Below are 21,007 nucleotides of genomic sequence, written 5' to 3'. Positions count from 1 at the left end.
ATGTACAGTTTGTACACTCTACATAAATGTCTACACTATATTCTCTCTCTTCTTATTAACGTGAACGGAATTTGTGAGGTATTTTAATAATTTAAGAGATATAGGTGGGTATTACATGGCTCTCTTTTGTTTTAGATTATTGATTCTATAATCTAATCGATGAACTTTAAAAAAAATGCTAAAAACACACATGGTGTGGCGTCAGTTCGCACTAGACACACGCTATTCAAGTCCTGCTGAGTCACACCAATTATTATGAAAATTCGGTAATCTGTCGCACTCTATGCAACTATAATAAACAATTGTATAATAATAATAAACAAATAACAACAACTTATTAATAACAGTAAAGACTGCTTTATAAGGAGTGTTAATAAAAATCTAAAGGAAGGTATAAATTAAAATAATTAATAAATAAAAAATTCTTGTATAAGGTGTGTCTAACAGATCGATGATGAAAATGCAAAAACTCCATTTTAGACGTCGCTATCGGTAGGTAACTGACGTTGTTAAAGTTACGTCACTGCATAACAAAACACGTGTCTAAGCTAAGTATTAAAGTTTACTTTACGTCGCGTTTATTTATAACATAGACTGTGCCAGTGGATACATCATAAATGTATTAATTATCTGCTATGACAATTAATATTCTTTATTCAATCATAACTGTAATGCACAATGTGGAATGTTAAATAATTCTCAAAGCAAGAATATTGTATTTATATTAAATTATAAAACAACTTATCTAATTCCATTGTGCAACAAAGCGTGGTCGACCCCTTGCTGTTAATATGCATTCTTCTGTAATATCTTCTTAAAGATGTTATTTTATAAATGTTGGTGATTCCAGGCAAAAAGCAGACGAGTCATATTTGGTCGGCAAGGGTATGTCGCCGGTTGAGGCGTACCTCAGTATCCCGGAGATAATTCGAGTGGCCAAGGAGAACGATGTGGACGCTGTTCATCCTGGATATGGACTGTTGTCCGAAAGGTAAAATATATTAAATAAGGGTTTTATGAAATTACGATACAAGTGAATCTTTTTTTCACAAAACGACATATTGGGAGGCTCCTTTGCACAGGATGCCGGCTAGATTATGGGTACCACAACGGCGCCTATTTCTGCCGTGAAGCAGTCATTTGTAAACATTACTGTGTTTCGGTCTGAAGGGCGCCGTAGCTAATGAAATTACTGGGCAAATGAGACTTAACATCTTATGTCTCAAGATGATGAGCGCAATTGTGGTGTCGCTCAGAATATTTGAGTTTTTCAAGAGTCCTGAGCGGCATTGCATAGTAATAATGGGCAAGGCTTATCAATTACCATCAACTGTACGTCCTGCTCGTCTCGTCCCTTATTTCCATAAAATAAATATATATTAATACAGTATACTTACTTAAATATACATAAAACATATAAACATCCGTTTTCACCATATAAATGTTTGCACCTACCGGGAGTTGAACCTGGAACCTCTAGCTCAGTGGGCAAGGTCACTAACCAATGGGCTATATGAGGTATTTATTACTATTTCAGATCAGACTTTGCCCAGGCGGTGATTGATGCCGGCTTGCGGTTTATCGGCCCGTCTCCGAAGGTCGTACAGCAGATGGGTGATAAGGTCGCTGCCAGGAAAGCTGCCATTGAAGCTAGTTTGTATTGTTTCTATATAACGCTATATTTACTTTCCGTGCAAATAAATATAGTTTGTATGTCTGTTTTACTTAGTTACCTTTTAATACCAGGATGCTAATTAAAAAAAACTTTCTACTTTAAAAAAAAAACGTTTACTTATTACTATGGAAGTACTTTAGATTGCTAATTAAAGAAAAACGCGGCGAAGTCAATGTGCAGCCGCAGTTTAAAATTTAAAATATATTTGTTTTACTTTGTGTTGTCATACATTTTTTGGTCCTTCGAGCCGGATGCGATTATTTGGCCACCCTTCCACTATAGCAATGGAGGTGCAAGGATGGTTAGCAAAGGATGGATATGTAAGGAATAAGGTATAAAGGCACAGAGAGTAGTAGTGGCAGTTATCGTAATTTAGTAGTTGTTTCATTATTATCGATTCACCAATAAAAAAATTCATTAATTGAAATAATCCACCGAAATCTCGGTCGCCGCGCCGGCTTGTTTATAAAATAGTCAACAAAATAAGATATTTTAATTTCAGAGGTGCCCATAGTCCCTGGAACAGATGGTCCGATTACAACTAAAGAAGAAGCGTTGCAGTTTTGTAAACAACATGGATTACCAGTAATATTTAAGGTAATCTGTTTTGCTTGGGAAGAATTGGTAAGATACTCAACAATTGCTCTTTATCTAATCAAAGAAATACAATGCAATGTAGTATATTAATAGTAATACTGGATCTGTTTCACATTGACAAGTAAAGTTATGTAACGCAAGAAATTCTCGTTGGATAAATTAAGTAAGTAATAAAGGTAAATGTATGATAGCGGCGACATCAGTTCTCTCAGTAAAATCGCAACATGCTATTTATTGTACATATAATTTTCTTTGTTGAACTCGAGTGTTTCACATATTTTCGGCACAGTCCGACCCATTCAATCATCTGGCCCTCCTTGCTCCATATATCTACATTATAATATGTTTTTTTATGAAAATAAGGGATGAGACGAGCAGGACGTTCAGCTCATGGTAATTGATACGCCCTGCCCATTACAAAGCAGTGCCGATCAGGATTCTTGAAAAACCCTATAAATTCTGAGCGGCTTGACTGCGCTTGTCACCTTGAGACATAAGATGTTAAATCTCATTTGCCCAGTAATTTCATTAGCTACGGCGCCCTTCAGACCGAAACACAGCAATGCTTACACATTACTGCTTCACGGCAGAAATACGCGCCGTTGTGGTTCCCATAATCTAGCCGGAATCCTATTCAAAGGAGCCTCCCACTGGTAGATGTGCTCTATTGACATGATATCTTCTCTAATTCGCAGGCAGCGTACGGCGGCGGAGGTCGAGGTATGCGCGTAGTCCGGGAGATGAGTGAAGTAGAGTCGTCATTCGAGCGAGCGTCGTCCGAAGCCCTGGGCGCCTTCGGCAACGGTTCCATGTTTATCGAACGATTTATCGAACGACCGAGACATATCGAAGTGCAGTTGCTTGGTAAGATTTTACAAGAAGTCTGTCAATTACAGCACCTAAATAATATTAATACTGACGATTGATATTTTCAATTAATTAACACTGACATAGACAAAATTATTGCGAAACTGATGTGGCAGTGAGCAGGGCACATAGCTCGGCGGACAGATTGCCGTTGGGGCAGTAAAGTCCTCGAATGGCGACCACGTACCGGAAGACGCAGTGTTGGTAGGCACACAAGATGGACCAACGATCTGGTCAAGATCGCCGAAATGCGTTGGATGAGGGCAGCGCAGGACCGATCGTCTTTAAGATCTTTGGGTGAGGCCTTTGTCCAGCAGTGGACGTCTTCCGGCTGAAATGATGATGATTTTCAATAAAAAATTGACATATTTTTAAAATATGATATAATATAATAATAAGTAATGCTACTACTAAAAATATAAATATTATAATAGTTTAAAATTAGAATAATATTGATATTTATATAATTAATTATTATGTAACAGCAATTTGATATGTTTATGCATAAAAAAACTTTGACTTTGACGCACGAATACTAATTATCTAGCCCTAATTTTGTAATAATACTAGTAGTTATGCGTGCTAATGCAAGACAACAGAATATTAATTAAAATAGCTTTATGACATGTGCTCAACTGATTGACTTGCTGTGGAAGGTAATTGAAAATAATAATTTATGTTCAAAACATCAGGGTTATAGCAACAAGTGTATATATATATATAAACAATATTCATTTCAAATCAAATCAAATAAAATAACTTTATTCATGTAGGTCACGGAAATGACACTTGAATTTTTCTCTTAGAATCTACCACTACTTCGTAAAGGGTTGAGCTAATAAGAAGAAGTAGCAGAAAACTCATTGCCTCTCTTTTATATCAAGATTTACATTTTCATTGTTTTACAAATCATTTCAATTACAATATAATATGTAAAATGATGCAACAAACATACTCAAACGTCATTGGATATTATTATTCTTACTGAATAATTCTCACAGATATTAATATTCTTACTGAACATTTATCTGTGACAATATGCTGTCCAAACAATTTGTTATTTTATAGCGAAATTCCTCACTAACCTAACCTAACCAAAATTTATAAACGATGCGTGAACTGTGTGATGCGTGACTCGAATCCGAGAGGTGCGGTTTCGAGTCACGCATCCCGCTTCGGGCTTCCCTACTGAGCCAACTATTCGAGTGACGCCTGGATCGTAAATATTTGATCGTTTTGTTTAACTCTCAGGTTGTTGCTCTATATACAGGATCTATTTTACAGTCGATAACCTACTCAACCCCAATAATTGCATATTAGAAAATTGACTTAAGATGTCGCTGTTTCAAATCTTAACAATATGCTGTACTTTTGCATACAGACAATTGCTATCCAGCTGTAGGTGACAATAATATGGTAATATGGGTTTTATAATTGCATTTTATTTCTATATTTATGTGCTTTCTCTCACTGCGGAAATTATAGAACTAACTACTCTGGCCATAAATATAGTTACAATTATGTATTGTTATAACAATGACTAAATTTTCCACGGAAACTGTGCGTAAATCAAAAGATTCTTGGCCAGATAGATATAACTCAAATGTAGTCGTATTTCGAATAGACATCTTTTTAATTATTACTACGACTTTAATAAATAAATACATATAAATAAGCTTATTAAGATTACATTACGTCATAAAAAAAAGCATTTTTATTTGTAACAAAACTTATGCCCGACTTGGCATAATAAGCAGGCTATCAACTGAAAAGTAGTTCCTGAAGAATTGTAGATGAAGCCACGTCTAGAGAGTCGAATAGCTGTGTTAAGATTTATGCATGATACCTTTTCGGATGTATCAACACCCGTTGGGTTAACAGCGCCAGAGATATAATCTCTTGAAGCACACTCTCGAATTTGGGCGATTGATAAAATTTGGCCTAGTTAAATTATTGTTCTAACTAAATCTTAGAAAATAAAATTAATTATTTATAACCATGGCCTTTAGTAAGGCAATACGTGTGTAACCATTGATCGGGCCGGTCCCAGTTACCATTAACCATTCGTCTATAACCATTGCAGGGCCGGTCCGAGTAAGTTTTAACCATTGTAACCAATATATAGTAGAGATCCGCGTACTCACAAGTAGAACCATTAATTAAAGTTATTGAACAAGTGTCGTAGATTAATTTAGTACTTAATGTAAATTAATATTATTACCATAAAAACCAATATAAATATCTACCCCTAAGTGAACCCCTTTTCAGTTATGTAATTGGTATTCATACTTCGCTTTAAAAGGCATTTATTTTCTTAATATTGATTCCTTAAGAACTATTTTAATGTCATTTCTAATAAACTAGATACTACTTCCGCTTCGGAAATAAATAGCGCTCTGAGAGAGAAGAAGCGGCGCAAGAAACTCTCCCATCATTCTTTTTTTGCGCTCTTTTCAATAAAAATATACAATATTGTACAGTCGTTTCTATCGCTATAAAATAATCACAATCTGGTCCTAGGCTGTCCGATCATTTAGATATTCGACTGTGGAGTACTAGGATTAAATTTATTTTACATAATGCTTGAACAGTGGCTGTGACTTTATTATAAAAGTGTATACATTTACCCTTAAAGCTATTATGTATCTTATGAAGCCTACTAGAATTAGTTATAAGCAATCCCTTATTTCTAGTGTTATAATAATGAAAATCACTATTAAGAGCAAAAAGGTGACGATTTTTGTGAACGTTTTTAAATTTTCATAAATGTACTTTACTGTTTAAATTCAAAGGATTTAATTTCAGGTGACAAAGCCGGGAATGTAGTCCATTTGTACGAGCGGGATTGTTCGGTGCAGCGAAGACATCAGAAGGTTGTCGAGATTGCGCCCGCGCCGATGCTTGATCCAGAGGTAAACTATAACTTAATTAACTCAATATAAAATAGAAAGGGGAAGAAAGCGGTTAAATGGTTCGAGCTGATACCGGGGTACACTAGACCAGTATATTTTATTTTATAAGTACAACAAACAGTACAACATAACATAAGTAGGTTAAAAAAATATACATATATTTACCATTGGTAGTTAGCATATAAGAAACTACATAAATTAAATTTGAAAACAAAATTTATGAACGGTGCGGGACTCGAACTCGCGTTCCTTGCGAGCGCTCTTCCACTGACCCAACCGTTCGACTGACGTATCGTTGATAAATCTTGTATGTCTTGTTCAACTCCCAGGTTGTGGCTTCACCTACGTCGTATCGTCCCGGAAATACCGCACAAGGAAGCTCGTTCCACAGCTTTGTTGTATGGATGAAAGTTCCTTGAAAACCGCACTGTGGAGGAACGCCACACATCCAGATAGTGGGGATGATATCCTAATTTGTGGCTAATTATAATTAGCAATCTATCAGCTGTAACGTTCCTGTAGATGAAGCGAGTTAGTCGAATATCTATGCAAAGATTTATGAATGATTCGTGATTGGGAGAATTATAAACTTTGTGTGGAATTGTGTATTCTGGATTATTATTTGACTAGAGTTAATAATGATTCCAGGTCCGTCAGAAGATGGTGGATTGTGCGGTACATTTGGCCCGTCACGTCGGCTACGAGAACGCCGGAACTGTCGAGTTCCTGCTTGATGATAAAGGGAACTTCTACTTCATCGAAGTCAACGCCAGGTACTTTGTCTCCTATTTAATTTTTTAAGCACTTTCACAGAACAGATATTTACCTCTTTACTAACAAATCGTTACTTATTATTTGAAATATGTAACAGAAATAAAAACTACGTTTAAAAAAAACCGACTTCAAAAACTGAAAAGTATCAAATAACTAAAAATTTAATTTAATACGCTGTAAGTAGTAAGTAAGCTGTTTATAATATTAAGTTTTATTTTGTTTACGGCTTGGCACCGACTTGAAACCTATCAATATGTAGCACATATAACTAATAGCATTTTATTAATATTAAAGTTATAGGTGTATTAAATTAAATTTTTAGTTATTTGATACTTTTTTGAAGTCGATTTTTTTAAACGTAGTTTTTGTTTTTACTTTTTAGTGTCAGTTAATAATTATAATATATAATCAACCTGAATGTAAACTCCTTAAAAAGCCGTACACAAAAAACAATTATATCATCGAGGCAAACAAAAATTTTCATAAAAAAGGTTCATAAAATGTAAAGTACTGGGCCAAACTACGTAAAAATTACATGTACATACATAAAAAAAACCGATCGAATTGATAAACTCCTCCTTTTTGAAGTCGGTTAAAAATTTATGTAACTAAAATAAATTGAAGTGTAGTAATGCTTTATAAGTAGGTACAATATGTATAATACAGTTTTATTATGTGTATGTAGACTAACATAGTGGTATCGTCATCGAGAGTGGATTAAAGTAGATTAGAAATAACGATTTATGTTGTTGATGGAAGTAGCGGGATAGGTATATACCCAAGTGGCAGTGCCAGAAAAGAGTACCAAAAACATAATGGTTTGTATAGAAGAGTTGATGGAAAGTCTGTCCCAAAGCAGATAAAAAAATGATGTTCTCTAACCACCTTACCTGCCCTCTGATAGCCAGCGGCGAAGGCACAGTAGGTTGAACCGTTTAATCTCACCACAGAGCAACCGGTTCGAATCACATCCGCGACTAAATAAATATTTTTGGTTTTAGAATTCATTTTTACAATTTGTTGTGTTTTTAAAGTGATAACCCTCAGGATTAATACACAAATAAAATTTTATTTTTCAAATTTTATTTGTACGGTCTTAGACCCTTTATAAGATTGCTTTGTGATTAAACTAGTGTTACAAGAGGGTGCGGTGATCTCAAACAATCATGTGACCCGTATGTATTACTGATTTGTCCTCCTTTTCTTAAAAATACAGACTTACCGCGGTTTAGAAGATGTAAACATGAGTGGTTTTTTTCATATGTAAAAAGGGTTTTTAGGGTTCCTCATACAAAGGGCTACCATCGGGGATCTTATTACTAAGACTTCGTCGTGTTAGTAATAAGGTTGATAGCTATAAAATTTGAGAAGGTATACATTACTATTACTGCTACAGCAAAATACTTAAAACCAAGATGGTGAATAAGTGAAAAAATGTTTCATTCCAATTCGGAAAAATTCGTTAGGGAGTTCAAATCGCTCTTGGCCGGTTTTCTAATTGCACACCAATGATCAGAAGCGTCAGTAAATATCGATAAAGAATGCGAAATTAGTACTCATGATTATATTTTAAAACAGGTTACAAGTAGAGCACACGATAACCGAAGAGGTGACTGGCATTGACCTGGTCCAGTCCCAGATCCGAGTGGCTGAGGGTATGACCCTGCCGGAGCTGGGTCTGACCCAGGACAAGATCCACGCGAACGGTTTTGCGATACAGTGCAGGGTCACTACAGAAGATCCCGCTAATAACTTCCAACCAAGCACTGGAAGGATTGAAGTTTTTAGGTATGTTTATTTTATTTTATTGCACATTTTCTAACTGTTTTTCTGGCTGACTTGTAAACTATAATTCACGCTAGAAAATGAAGATTATGAATATTTTTTTTCCATTAACAAACACTTGAGAAAATTCAAACTGTAATGATTATAAGTGGCAAGAAACTTATTGTTACAGTTAACATTTTATTACAATATAAAGCTATGGATGTCACAGTGAGATAAAAGTGTTTAGGAAGAAAAGTAGTCGTTTCCTGTAACTTGCTGGCTTGTAAGTTATTGTTCACTATATATCATAAACAATATAAATGATTTATTATTAACATGAATATTATAGACGAATTGTAGGCAAGATTGCTGTTTTTCGGATAATTTTTTTATTTATTTATTTAATAGGTACACACAACAGAATTACAACAAATACATAGTAAAAAAAAAATAAACTATCAGCTAAATACAAGATAGGCTGCAACTCCACGAGGGTGTGTACTCAGCATGTTTAGCATAAATTAATAACTATGCAAATACAACAGTAATAGCGATTTTAAAACTAACTTTCGGTAATGTAGTATTATAAAAGAAAAAGATAGAGAGAATATATATTTGGACAAATAGAAGTGAATAATTATGGTAGTTATATTAAGATGCTTTTTTAAAAATTTAAACTAATTAAGGAATTTATATAAACTAGATTTCCATTTGCAAACAGATGAACTGTGGATGTCAGGTACTTCACTGATTTCGAGTAGTAGTGCATTGTATTGACGACAAATTCTATAGATAGGGTTATGGAAGGACACGTTATTATTGCAGAACGGAATGATAAAAGGCTGTTCATGTCTTGAAGACCGATTGGGAACTCTGAGATGAATATTCGACAAGAGGGAAGTAGAAATTGTGCCATCCAGTATTTTGTATAAAGTCGTTAGGCCATGCAATTTGCGACGACTCTCGAGGCTCAGTAACTTGAAGTGAGATAGCCTTTCCTCATATGTAGTCAGCTCCCTTTTTAGACCAAACCTAATCGTCAATACGCGAAGAAGACGTCTTTGAATAGACTCAAGCATATCAGTATATGTATTATATTGAGGTGACCAGACAATGGAGGCGTACTCGATTTGGCTCAGGATTAGCGACTTATAGAGTAACAGTAAACTATTTGGTGACTTGAATTCTTTAGTAGCTCTGCATATGAAGCCAGATAGCTTATTACATTTCTTGGCTATTTCTTCATAGTGATATTTAAAAGTTAGTTTCGAGTCAAAAGCAATACCTAGATCCCGTAAAACAAACTTCCGCTCAAGTGGTATATTATCAATTTTATAGTCAAACAAAATTGGGTTTTTATTACGAGTGAGAGATATAATGGAGCATTTTTTTATACTCAAACTCATACTATTAGCACTACACCAATCGAGTAGAGTATCAAGATCCAATTGTAGATCAATACAGTCACTAACAGTTTTAATTCGACTAAAAATTTTAAGGTCATCCGCATAAAGCAAGGAAACATATCTTAGCCTAGGGATCAGATCATTAATATATATAATAAACATCAATGGGCCGAGATGGGATCCCTGAGGAACGCCGGATATTATAGAGACTTGTCGTGAGTAGAATCCCTTTAGAGCTACTAATTGACTACGATTGGATATATAAGATTTTATCCAACGTAAGAGGCAACCATGCAGACCCATAGTCTCCAATTTACAGGCCAATATTCTATGATTTACTCTATCAAAAGCCTTTTGGAAGTCAGTATAGATAGAGTCAACTTGACCATGATCGTTGAAAGTACAAATAAAGTCTGTATACTCCATCAAGTTACTGGCGGTTGACCTTCCTTTTAAGAAACCGTGTTGCTTCTGAGTGATATGCGGGATAAAGTGGTGGTATAGGTGGTCGTAAACTAGGGACTCTAATATTTTGGCAAAACTGGATAAGATGCTTATAGGCCTATAATTAATACAGTCGCTAGGGTCACCCGATTTGTGTATTGGTATGATGTGTGCTTCTTTCCAAGCATGAGGAAAAACACCAGTTTGTATAGATTTGTTAAAAATCAAGTATAAAGGCATAAAAGGCATTTATTTTCTCAAAATTGATTCCTTTAGAATTCTTTTTGATGTCATTTCTTATACTACTAGATACTACTACCGCTTCGGAAACAAATGGCGCTCTGAGAGAGAAGAAGCGGCGCAAGAAACTCTCCCAGCATTCTTTTTTCTGCGCTCTTTTCAATAAAAATATACAATATTGTACAGTCGCTATAAAATAATCACAATCTAGTCCCAGGCTGTCCGATCATTTAGATATTCAGCAGTGGAGTAATAGGATTTACGACAGAGTCATTTCTTTATAAAACATTTAAATTTATTTATAGATAATGCCTGAACAGTGGCTGGGACTTTATTGTAGAAGTGTATACATTTACCCTTAAAGCTATTATGTATCTTATGAAGCCTACTAGAATTAGTTACAAGCAATCCCTTATTTCTAGTGTTATAATAATGAAAATCACTATTAAGAGCAAAATGTGTGAAGATTTTTGTGAACATATATTAAATTTTCATAAATGTACTGACAATAAACAGTCATAATATTTATTTCTTTAAATTTTTCTTTGAGAGACTGTCTATAACCAAGCTGATATATAGCACGAACAGCTCTCTTTTGCAGTGCAAACACTATATCAATGTCAGCAGCATGACCCCATAGTAATATACCGTACGTCATGATGCTGTGAAAATAACTAAAGTACACTAATCTAGCGGTCGCAACATTCGTGTACTCTGTAATCTTTCTAACTGCATATGCCGCAGAGCTGAGTCTATCTGCTAGATGGGTAATATGTGGACCCCACTGAAGCTTTTTATCTAACGTGATACCCAAGAAGACCGTAGTGTCCACAAGTTCCAATCTCTGGTCATTTATAAGTACGTTGGTTTGTACCTCCGCTGTGTTTGGTGTAATGAACCGTAAACACTTTGTTTTTTTACTGTTTAAGTGCAGATTATTCGTCTCAAACCAACGTACTATCTTTGAGAGTGCATTGCTTACCTCGTCATCAATATCCGCACGTCGCTTCACTTTAAAAATAAGTGAAGTATCATCAGCAAACAATACAATCTCATGGCTATCATCTACCACAAACGGTAGATCGTTAATATATATAAGAAACAAGAAAGGACCGAGAATAGAACCCTGTGGAACACCTATTCCCACAGGTTTACCCGAAGACCGTTTGCCATTTACATCGACTATCTGAACTCTTTCGCTTAAATATGATTTTAACAGATTTAGGGCTCTATTTTTCACTCCATAATGCTTTAGTTTTAGGAGTAAAGTTTCATGGTGGACGCAGTCAAATGCTTTTGACAAATCACAAAAAATGCCCAATGCATCCTGTGACTCTTCCCAGGCGTCAAAGATGTGCTCAATGAGTCTAGTACCCGCATTAATTGTTGATAAGCCCCTAGTGAAACCAAACTGATTTTTGTTCATTAATTTACAACAATGCATTTGTAGCTGTTGAAGCAAAAGTTTTTCAAAAATTTTACTAAAAACAGGCAGCACTGAAATAGGTCTGAAATTAGCAGGGTCAAAAGAACTGCCCGATATAAACAAAGGTATAACTTTGCTGTATTTCATGAGGTCAGGGAACACACCCTCATCTATGCATTCATTAAATATTATTGCTAATTCAGGTGCTATAATGTCAAGTATGTATTTAACAATATTAGTCGAATGGCCCCATAGGTCTTTTATATTTTTTAGGTTAATTAATTTGAAGATTTTTATTATATCGCTACCTGTAACATACTTAAATTTCAAGTCAGTAGAAGATACTGGTACGTGTAATTTAAGCATATCATATGCTGCTTTTGGCGAAGAGTTAAGGTATTTGGTCGTGACAATCGGGATTTCGGAGAAGTATTTATCAAATTCATTTGCAATTTCTATTTCCGAATTTATAACGCGTTTATTAATATTTAAACAGATAGAGGTGTTACGGCAATTCGATCTACCAGTTTCATTGTTAATTACACTCCAAGTCGCTTTTACTTTATTATTACTGTTTTTAATTTTATCTGCAATGAAACGTGTTTTCGCTTCATGACAAACTATTTTAAAGAGCTTGGAGTATTTTTTTACATATATTTTAAATTCTTCACTATTATTGTAATGTTTCTCATAATAAAGGTCATATAAGCGTTTACGACTTTTGTGGATACCCATTGTTGCCCAATCATTAAAACTATGTTTGTTGTTTACTGTCACCGTTACTGGAGTAAAAATCCTGTCAAATTCCTCACAGAAGGAATTGAAGACTAAGTTGTAGTGAAAATTAGCAGTTTCGCCACAGTGTAAAAATGGTATTGTATTTACCAAATTATTTCTAAACCTCTCAAGACGGCTACCCGTAACTGGTATAATCGTCACCTTTTTTGGTCTGACATTGTCCAATCTTGTATTTACTTTTATAAGTTGCCCACTATGGTCGGACTGAAGATTATTAATTATGAGTTTACTAGTAATAGTAACATCTGTAAAAATATTATCTAAACAGGTTGCTGTTGTAGAAGTGATTCTAGTAGGTTCCCAAAATACATTGAACAAATTAAAACTTTGAAATAAATTTTTAAGGCTAGTACAATTGGCCGAAGGTTCAAGCAAGTTTATATTAAAATCTCCACACACTATAATTGACTTGCTAGTTTTGCTAAATTTTGATAGTACCTCCTCCATTCTATGTTGGAATTGTTCATATGATGCAGTGGGGGGGCGGTATACACTTACAATAATAAATTGCTCTAGTTCTATACAAGCTATCTCAATTAGTTGTTCTATAGAGAGATTAACAATATCTCTTCTATTTTTACATTTTAATCTATTATTAATAATAATTAGGGAACCTCCGTGTATTGCCCTACTTCTACAAAACGAACTGACTACTTTATGTTCTCTAAAACTAAACTGGAGCTGATGACTCTTACGCCAATGTTCTGTAATACATAATATATCTATATTACAGCAGCTCAAAAACAGTTCAATTTCTAATTCCTTACTTGAGAAACCTTGTATATTCTGGTGAACAATATTTATGAGCTTTATATTATGATTATCTATAGCAGTAACATTTATATTTGGTGAATGTTGCCTATTTTGTATGATATTGCAAGAGTTGTCCTCCCTTGTCAAATAACTTAATTTAAATTAATCGAAGAAAAATCTTCATTGTTATATTTTTGTACATTAGTACTAATACATTCCCCAATAGGGGCTTGTATGTCGATTATTTTACAATTTTGCCCAATAGAGGCATGTTTATTAAATAATACTACAGAGGAAGTAGTTTGTTGACTAAGACTATAAGCTACTAAAGTAGCCAGCTGTCGCTTAACTCTAAATGGTAGGTATAGGTTACCATTGGTTATTTTCATTTTATAATTAATGAATTTATTTGTGTCAAATAAAATTAAATTTTCATTGTTGTGGAATGTCGCATTATACAAAGTTGTATTTAATTTAAATATTTTTCTATTTTGCTCCTGTGTCAAATCCGAGGAGTATGGAAATGTACACATCATCACTTTAGATTTTGTGTTATTGGAAATATTAATTAATTTTTCTATATTTTTAATTAGGTCCTTATTTCTAATATTATGAGAGTTATTACCAAACATTATACCTATGATCGTTTTTTCTTTTAGATTTATTTTTGGTATGGAATTTATGAGGTTATTGAAAGTTATATTGGGTTTACATATATTTATCAACTCACAATTCTTTGCAACTGCATTATTTAATAAAGGTCCAAACCCTTGGCCAATTTTGTCTGAAAATAATATAAACCTACTTGATGCACTTGTATCCATTCTTTGACTAGTTTTTAATGGGGATACACTTAGGTCTTGATAATTTTCTAATGAATGTTTATTAGTTGTGCTGGAGCAGTGGCACATATTATTATTATTATTATTGTTTATAAAGGATTCAAAGCGTTCCATGTTTTCATTGCCTAATTTAATTAAGCAATCAGCCTGCTTTATATGTTCTGATATTTGCTCCTGCGCTGAATTATATTTTTGAGTAATGTTTTGCAACATTGTTTCTAGAGAAGATATTTTATTATTTAATATATCTGTATCAATTTTATGTATTGCATGGGACTCTGTTAATTCTTTATTATATTTTTGTAATTTTTTCAGCAACTCTTGGTTTTTTGACCTAATTTTGCAAAATTTTTGGCCTAGGAATTGGTTATTAAGGAGTTTGCTACTTTTTGCTATAAACCTTTTGATTTTTAAATATTTCTTTATCTTTTTATGAGAATTTGTTGTAATATAATTCTTATTATTAGTGGAGCTTTCATTTGTTAAATCTACAGTTACCATGCTTTGTTTTTGAAGCAATTCAGACTCAAGTATGTTTATGTGACTTAAAGTCCGTTCATATTCAGAACTACATTTGTCAAATGAATTAATGATTTTATGTAAGCTGTCCCTTTCTAAGGTTAAATCTAAACATTTTTGGTGCATGTCTGCCAGCTCGGACTTAAGAGAAGAGTTTGTTTTAAATACTTTTTCGATCTCCAATTCACACTCTTCCCGTTCATTTAAAAGTGTTTGACAAAGATCCTTTGACTTCCTTAGCTCCTTAGCAGCACAGCTCAGCTTGTTTTCCATTTCTTTCATGGTAGCCTTCCGGGTTTGCATAGTGAGGCTTGAAGTCTTGGGAACTTGTAGGCAGTAGTTAAGTAACTGTCAAAATATAAAGCTATGTATAATCTTGTTGTAATAGTGTGTGAGAAGAGGATACAGGTTTACAGAATCTAGAAATTAACTCCAAAAGTGCAGAACTCAATGGTTTACTATGGTTAATTGCCAATTAGATTAGTTACTATATTTTTCCTTGCTATTATTAGTATGTATAGTGTAAGAAGGATGATGGTGAATATTGTATGCGGCAGTTGATGTTGTGGTCTTCAGCTCAGCTTCCACGTTTTTGTCAAGTTGAGAGAGACAAACAGGGCCAATGTAGTGAGTATGAACGTAACTCACAACTGTGAGTAGTGTAAAAGTGTTATAAATTGTATAAAAAGGCATAAAAAGATTCCTTTAGAATTCTTTTTGATGTCATTTCTTATACTACTAGATACTACTACCGCTTCGGAAACAAATGGCGCTCTGAGAGAGAAGAAGCGGCGCAAGAAACTCTCCCAGCATTCTTTTTTTTTGCGCTCTTTTCAATAAAAATATACAATATTGTACAGTTGCTATAAAATAATCACAATCTAGTCCCAGGCTGTCCGATCATTTAGATATTCAGCAGTGGAGTAATAGGATTTACGACAGAGCCATTTTTTTATAAAACATTTAAATTTATTTATAGACAATGCCTGAACAGTGGCTGGGACTTTATTGTAGAAGTGTATACATTTACCCTTAAAGCTATTATGTATCTTATGAAGCCTACTAGAATTAGTTACAAGCAATCCCTTATTTCTAGTGTTATAATAATGAAAATCACTATTAAGAGCAAAAAGGTGACGATTTTTGTGAACATATATTAAATTTTCATAAATGTACTGACAATAAACAGTCATAATATTTATTTCTTTAAATTTTTCTTTGAGAGACTGTCTATAACCAAGCTGATATATAGCACGAACAGCTCTCTTTTGCAGAGCAAACACTATATCAATGTCAGCAGCATGACCCCATAGTAATATACCGTACGTCATGATGCTGTGAAAATAACTAAAGTACACTAATCTAGCGGTCGCAACATTCGTGTGCTCTCTAATCTTTCTAACTGCATATGCCGCAGAGCTGAGTCTATCTGCTAGATGGGTAATATGTGGACCCCACTGAAGCTTTTTATCTAACGTGATACCCAGGAAGACCGTAGTGTCCACAAGTTCCAATCTCTGGTCATTTATAAGTACGTTGGTTTGTACCTCCGCTGTGTTTGGTGTAATGAACCGTAAACACTTTGTTTTTTTACTGTTTAAGTGCAGATTATTCGTCTCAAACCAACGCACTATCTTTGAGAGTGCATTGCTTACCTCGTCATCAATATCCGCACGTCGCTTCACTTTAAAAATAAGTGAAGTATCATCAGCAAACAATACAATCTCATGGCTATCATCTACCACAAACGGTAGATCGTTAATATATATAAGAAACAAGAAAGGACCGAGAATAGAACCCTGTGGAACACCTATTCGCACAGGTTTACCCGAAGACCGTTTGCCATTTACATCGACTATCTGAACTCTTTCGCTTAAATATGATTTTAACAGATTTAGGGCTCTATTTTTCACTCCATAATGCTTTAGTTTTAGGAGTAAAGTTTCATGGTGGACGCAGTCAAATGCTTTTGACAAATCACAAAAAATGCCCAATGCATCCTGTGACTCTTCCCAGGCGTCAAAGATGTGCTCAATGAGTCTAGTACCCGCATTAATTGTTGATAAACCCCTAGTGAAACCAAACTGATTTTTGTTCATTAATTTACAAAAATGCATTTGTAGCTGTTGAAGCAAAAGTTTTTCAAAATTTTTACTAAAAACAGGCAGCACTGAAATAGGTCTGAAATTATATATATAGCTACGAAACGAACAACGCACTACAACGCTAACAACTATTAGTTGCAAGTAAATAGAACAAAATACTTCCCTCGTTTTTGTTTTTTGAATTTTGTAATATGACAGTTGGGCCGGTACAACTAAGGTAGTATTCCATTATCTTCTTGAGATTATTGCGATATTCCACACTTATTTTATATAATTTATAACTTTAATGTACACAATAGCAAATCAAGATTTATTGATTTTCAATATTTCTAATTATTTAAAATAAAATTAAAATCAGCTGTTAATTTTACGTCTCAGTGCCAGGGTTGCAGTAAAGAGGGTCTATCAGAGCCTCTGAGCAATGCTTAATAAAGTAGGGAGGAATGCAATCTGGCCCAGCTCCTTTGTTAGGATCCAATGCATTGAGTTTCTTTAAAATATCCTCTTTAGATATGTGCACTGAAAATAGAGGATAATTAATAGTAGGCTGACTTGATAAAGAATCGTTCATGTGGCTATCTGGTTCAAAAACTGATAATTGTTAAACACACTGGTGACAGTCCTAGAAATGTTTCTTATTCTATATCGAATTTGGCTTAAGGCTGGTAATAAATGGATAGGATATCATATTCCATAAATAAATAATTATTCCTTTAAATAAAAGTTTACCAGTGGAAGGCTCCTTCACACAAGATGCCGGCTAGATTATGGGTACCACAATGCCTATTTCTGCGTGAAGCAGTAATGTGTAAGCATTACTTACTATGTTTTGGTCTGAAGAGCGTCGTAGCTAGTGAAATTACTGGGCAAATGAGACTTAACGTCTTGGTTTTTCAAGGATCCCGAGCGGCACTGCATTATAATGGGCAGGGTGTATCAATGACCATCAGCTGAACGTCCTGCTCGTCTCGTCCCATACTGTCATAAAAAAAAGTTGTTTGTCTTCAGTACCATTGATCATAATACAATGAAAACTCTTATTAATTAAAACAAGCCATCTATGGACCCAGCCTAGCTATCAATCAAAGCAATTAATCTCAACAATTTTTTCTAGGTCTGGTGAAGGTATGGGTATTCGATTGGATTCAGCGTCGACTTATGCCGGGGCCATCATATCTCCCTACTACGACTCATTGCTTGTCAAGGTTTGTGACGATTTTTTACGTTAAGGCGTACCTAAACGAAACTCCACTGTAATCAGGGCCGTGCATGCCGAATAGACAATTAGGTAGTGCCTAGGTCGTTAAGAACCTTAATAAATATAGTACAAGTGTTAATGTTGATTTAGTTTAATTTGGTTCGGTTATTATATAACCAAATTCCCAGTTATTAAGTTTTACTTTACACTAGATACTAAATACCTAGGGTAGGCAATCTCCAGATTGCCTATTTGAAGGTAGCAGCCTTTCATACAACTTATTTAGAAAAAGTATTAGTCACAGTTATACAACCAAAGAAAAAACTGCTTATTTGTTCATCTTACGTTCTATAAACATTACCATTGCAATTTGAGCTAAACCGATGAATATCTTTCCATGAAAAATCGACTCAGTGATTGCAGCATGTGCCTCTACCGCTAGATGGCGTTGATAATGAAAATCTGATGTATAGGTATCATTATGAATTTAAATAAAAAAATCAATTTATTTTAAAAGTATGCATACTAGGCTTTAAACGATTTTTTATTATATCCGCTTTTTATATTAGTTTCACTAAATAAAAAAAGTGAAGTGAATACGTCAATTTTTAAAGAGCAACAACAACAAAAGTAGCAATATTTAATTTATTATTGATTTATTTATTTTTTAGAAAAATTCAAAATGATTTAGTAGAAAATATAAGATGCATTAATTAAAGTGTCTTTTGATACGCGGCTGGCTTCTCATATTATCGCGTAAGTTCCAGTAACCATTATGGTTATGATATTTGAGTCATTTTAAGACCACAAAATTTACTACCTTTTCACATAATAATAAAATACATAAACTTCTAACTATTATATTATTAGGTACTTGTAGGTACTTATAATGACACAAATTCTGATTCTGACCTGATTCCTGCCGCCGAATTCAACCTTCGCACGACACGCCACAAGTTAGGATATCATCCCCACCATCTGGATGTGTGGCGGTCCTCCACAGTGCGGTTTTCAAGGAGCTTTCTTCCTTCCGTTTTCAAGGAGCTTCCTTGTGCGGTGTTTCCGGGACGATACGACATGGGTACATTCAACAAAAAAACAACCGACTTCAAAAACACTATTCCAAAACAATAGATATAATATGCACTAAAAAGTATAAAAATAATTGAGTATTTTATATAATCTAATTAATTAATCTAATTCCAGTTACGAGTATTGTTATTTTTGAAAATTGTTAACAAATTGTTAAGAGTTGCAAGAGCGACATCTCAAGTCAATTTCCTAATATTCAAATATTGGGGTTTAGCAGGTTAACTGTAAAGTAGATCCTGTAGATATGAAGCCACAACCTGAGAGTTGAACAAAGCATACAAGATTTTATAAACGATACGTCACTCGAACGGTTAGCTCAGTTGGAAGAGCGCTCGCACGGATTTTGTTTTCAAATTTCATTTGTATATACAACATACTCAAATAATTATTTTAATATCAATTGCAGGTTATTTCTCACGCACAAGACTTGCCATCTTCAGCTGCCAAAATGACCCGAGCGCTCAAAGAGTTTAGGATTCGAGGTGTCAAGACCAACATTCCGTTTCTACTCAACGTACTCGAGAACCAAAAGTTCCTCAACGGTCAGTTTTTACTTCACTTTTCTTAGAAGAGTTGAGTTTGTCAAAATTATGTTGAAGACTGCAACTTGATAGTTTTGAGTATCAATGATACTGACCTAAATTGAGTGGTCTTTTGTTGTTATTACTTTTATTAGAACAGTGGGAGGCTCCTTTGCTTAGGATGCCGGCTAGATTATGGGTACCACAACGGCGCCTATTTCCGCCGTGAAGCAGTAATGTGTAAACATTACTGTGTTTCGGCCTGAAGGGCGCCGTAGCAGGTGAAATTACTGAGCAAATGAGACTTAACATCTTATGACTCCATGTGAGGAGCGCAATTGTAGTGCCATTCAGAATTTTTGGGCTTTTTAAGAATACGGAGCGGCACTGCATTATAATGGGCAGGGCGTATCAAGTACCGAACGCCCTGCTCGTCTCGTCCCCTATTTTCATAAAAAATAAATCTATTGCGGAGTATTGTGTAGGGTATCGAAAAGTCGAATAAGTTTTTTAATGATAAATGTTCACTTACCTTGATTTTTAGTTTTTCGTAAAAAATAAAAATTGTGTGTAAAAAATATTTCGATACCTCAATTAGTTTTCCAGATATGGAATTGTAAACATGTGCGCATGGCGCGAGTTTCGACTGGCCTGTGTTCTCTACGTGTGACGTCATAAGTCAGCACTCGCGCAGTGTATGTAAAAGTACTACCACTAAATAAGGAAATAAAGGAGTGAATGTTGTCCTGTGACGTCACACAGCGGCTAAGCGCAGAAAAATATTTAAGGGAATGTTTGATGTGTGTAAAATCTAAACTAATTGGTATTTTGAAATGAAACAAAGACCAGTGTATTTATGTACAGATAGACTTTATTGTGACAAAATTTCGCACACATTAGCGCACGGTAATACTTCAAGCCCGTCGACATTCTAGCGCTCTACAAAGCTCAGGTCCGGCCACACATGGAATATTGCTGTCATCTCTGGAATTGTCGGGGAGCCAGTGCTCTATGATTCATTGTGTGTCTTCTACTGCATTTATCACGGGGAGTGTTTCGAAGAGCTGTTGC

At 34.6% G+C, this 21,007-nt stretch overlaps 1 protein-coding gene across 3 annotated transcripts in view; it reads left to right on the top strand.

The window, feature by feature from the left end:
* Positions 1–21,007, top strand: part of LOC126974256 (pyruvate carboxylase, mitochondrial) — a 76,264-nt gene that overhangs the window by 30,596 nt on the left and 24,661 nt on the right. For all 3 annotated transcript variants that reach the window (XM_050821708.1, XM_050821706.1, XM_050821707.1), the window contains exons 4-12: positions 851–991; positions 1,538–1,653; positions 2,178–2,272; positions 2,968–3,136; positions 5,945–6,051; positions 6,700–6,824; positions 8,404–8,613; positions 18,240–18,330; positions 19,822–19,957. In XM_050821708.1, the coding sequence (XP_050677665.1) occupies positions 851–991; positions 1,538–1,653; positions 2,178–2,272; positions 2,968–3,136; positions 5,945–6,051; positions 6,700–6,824; positions 8,404–8,613; positions 18,240–18,330; positions 19,822–19,957 (1,190 nt within the window). The remainder of the gene's footprint in view (positions 1–850; positions 992–1,537; positions 1,654–2,177; positions 2,273–2,967; positions 3,137–5,944; positions 6,052–6,699; positions 6,825–8,403; positions 8,614–18,239; positions 18,331–19,821; positions 19,958–21,007) is intronic.

The sequence above is a fragment of the Leptidea sinapis genome, chromosome 32, assembly GCF_905404315.1.
Source record: "Leptidea sinapis chromosome 32, ilLepSina1.1, whole genome shotgun sequence".
NCBI lineage: Eukaryota > Metazoa > Arthropoda > Insecta > Lepidoptera > Pieridae > Leptidea > Leptidea sinapis.
Note: the sequence above shows the minus strand (reverse complement) of the source record. Positions and strands in the feature narration are given on the sequence as shown.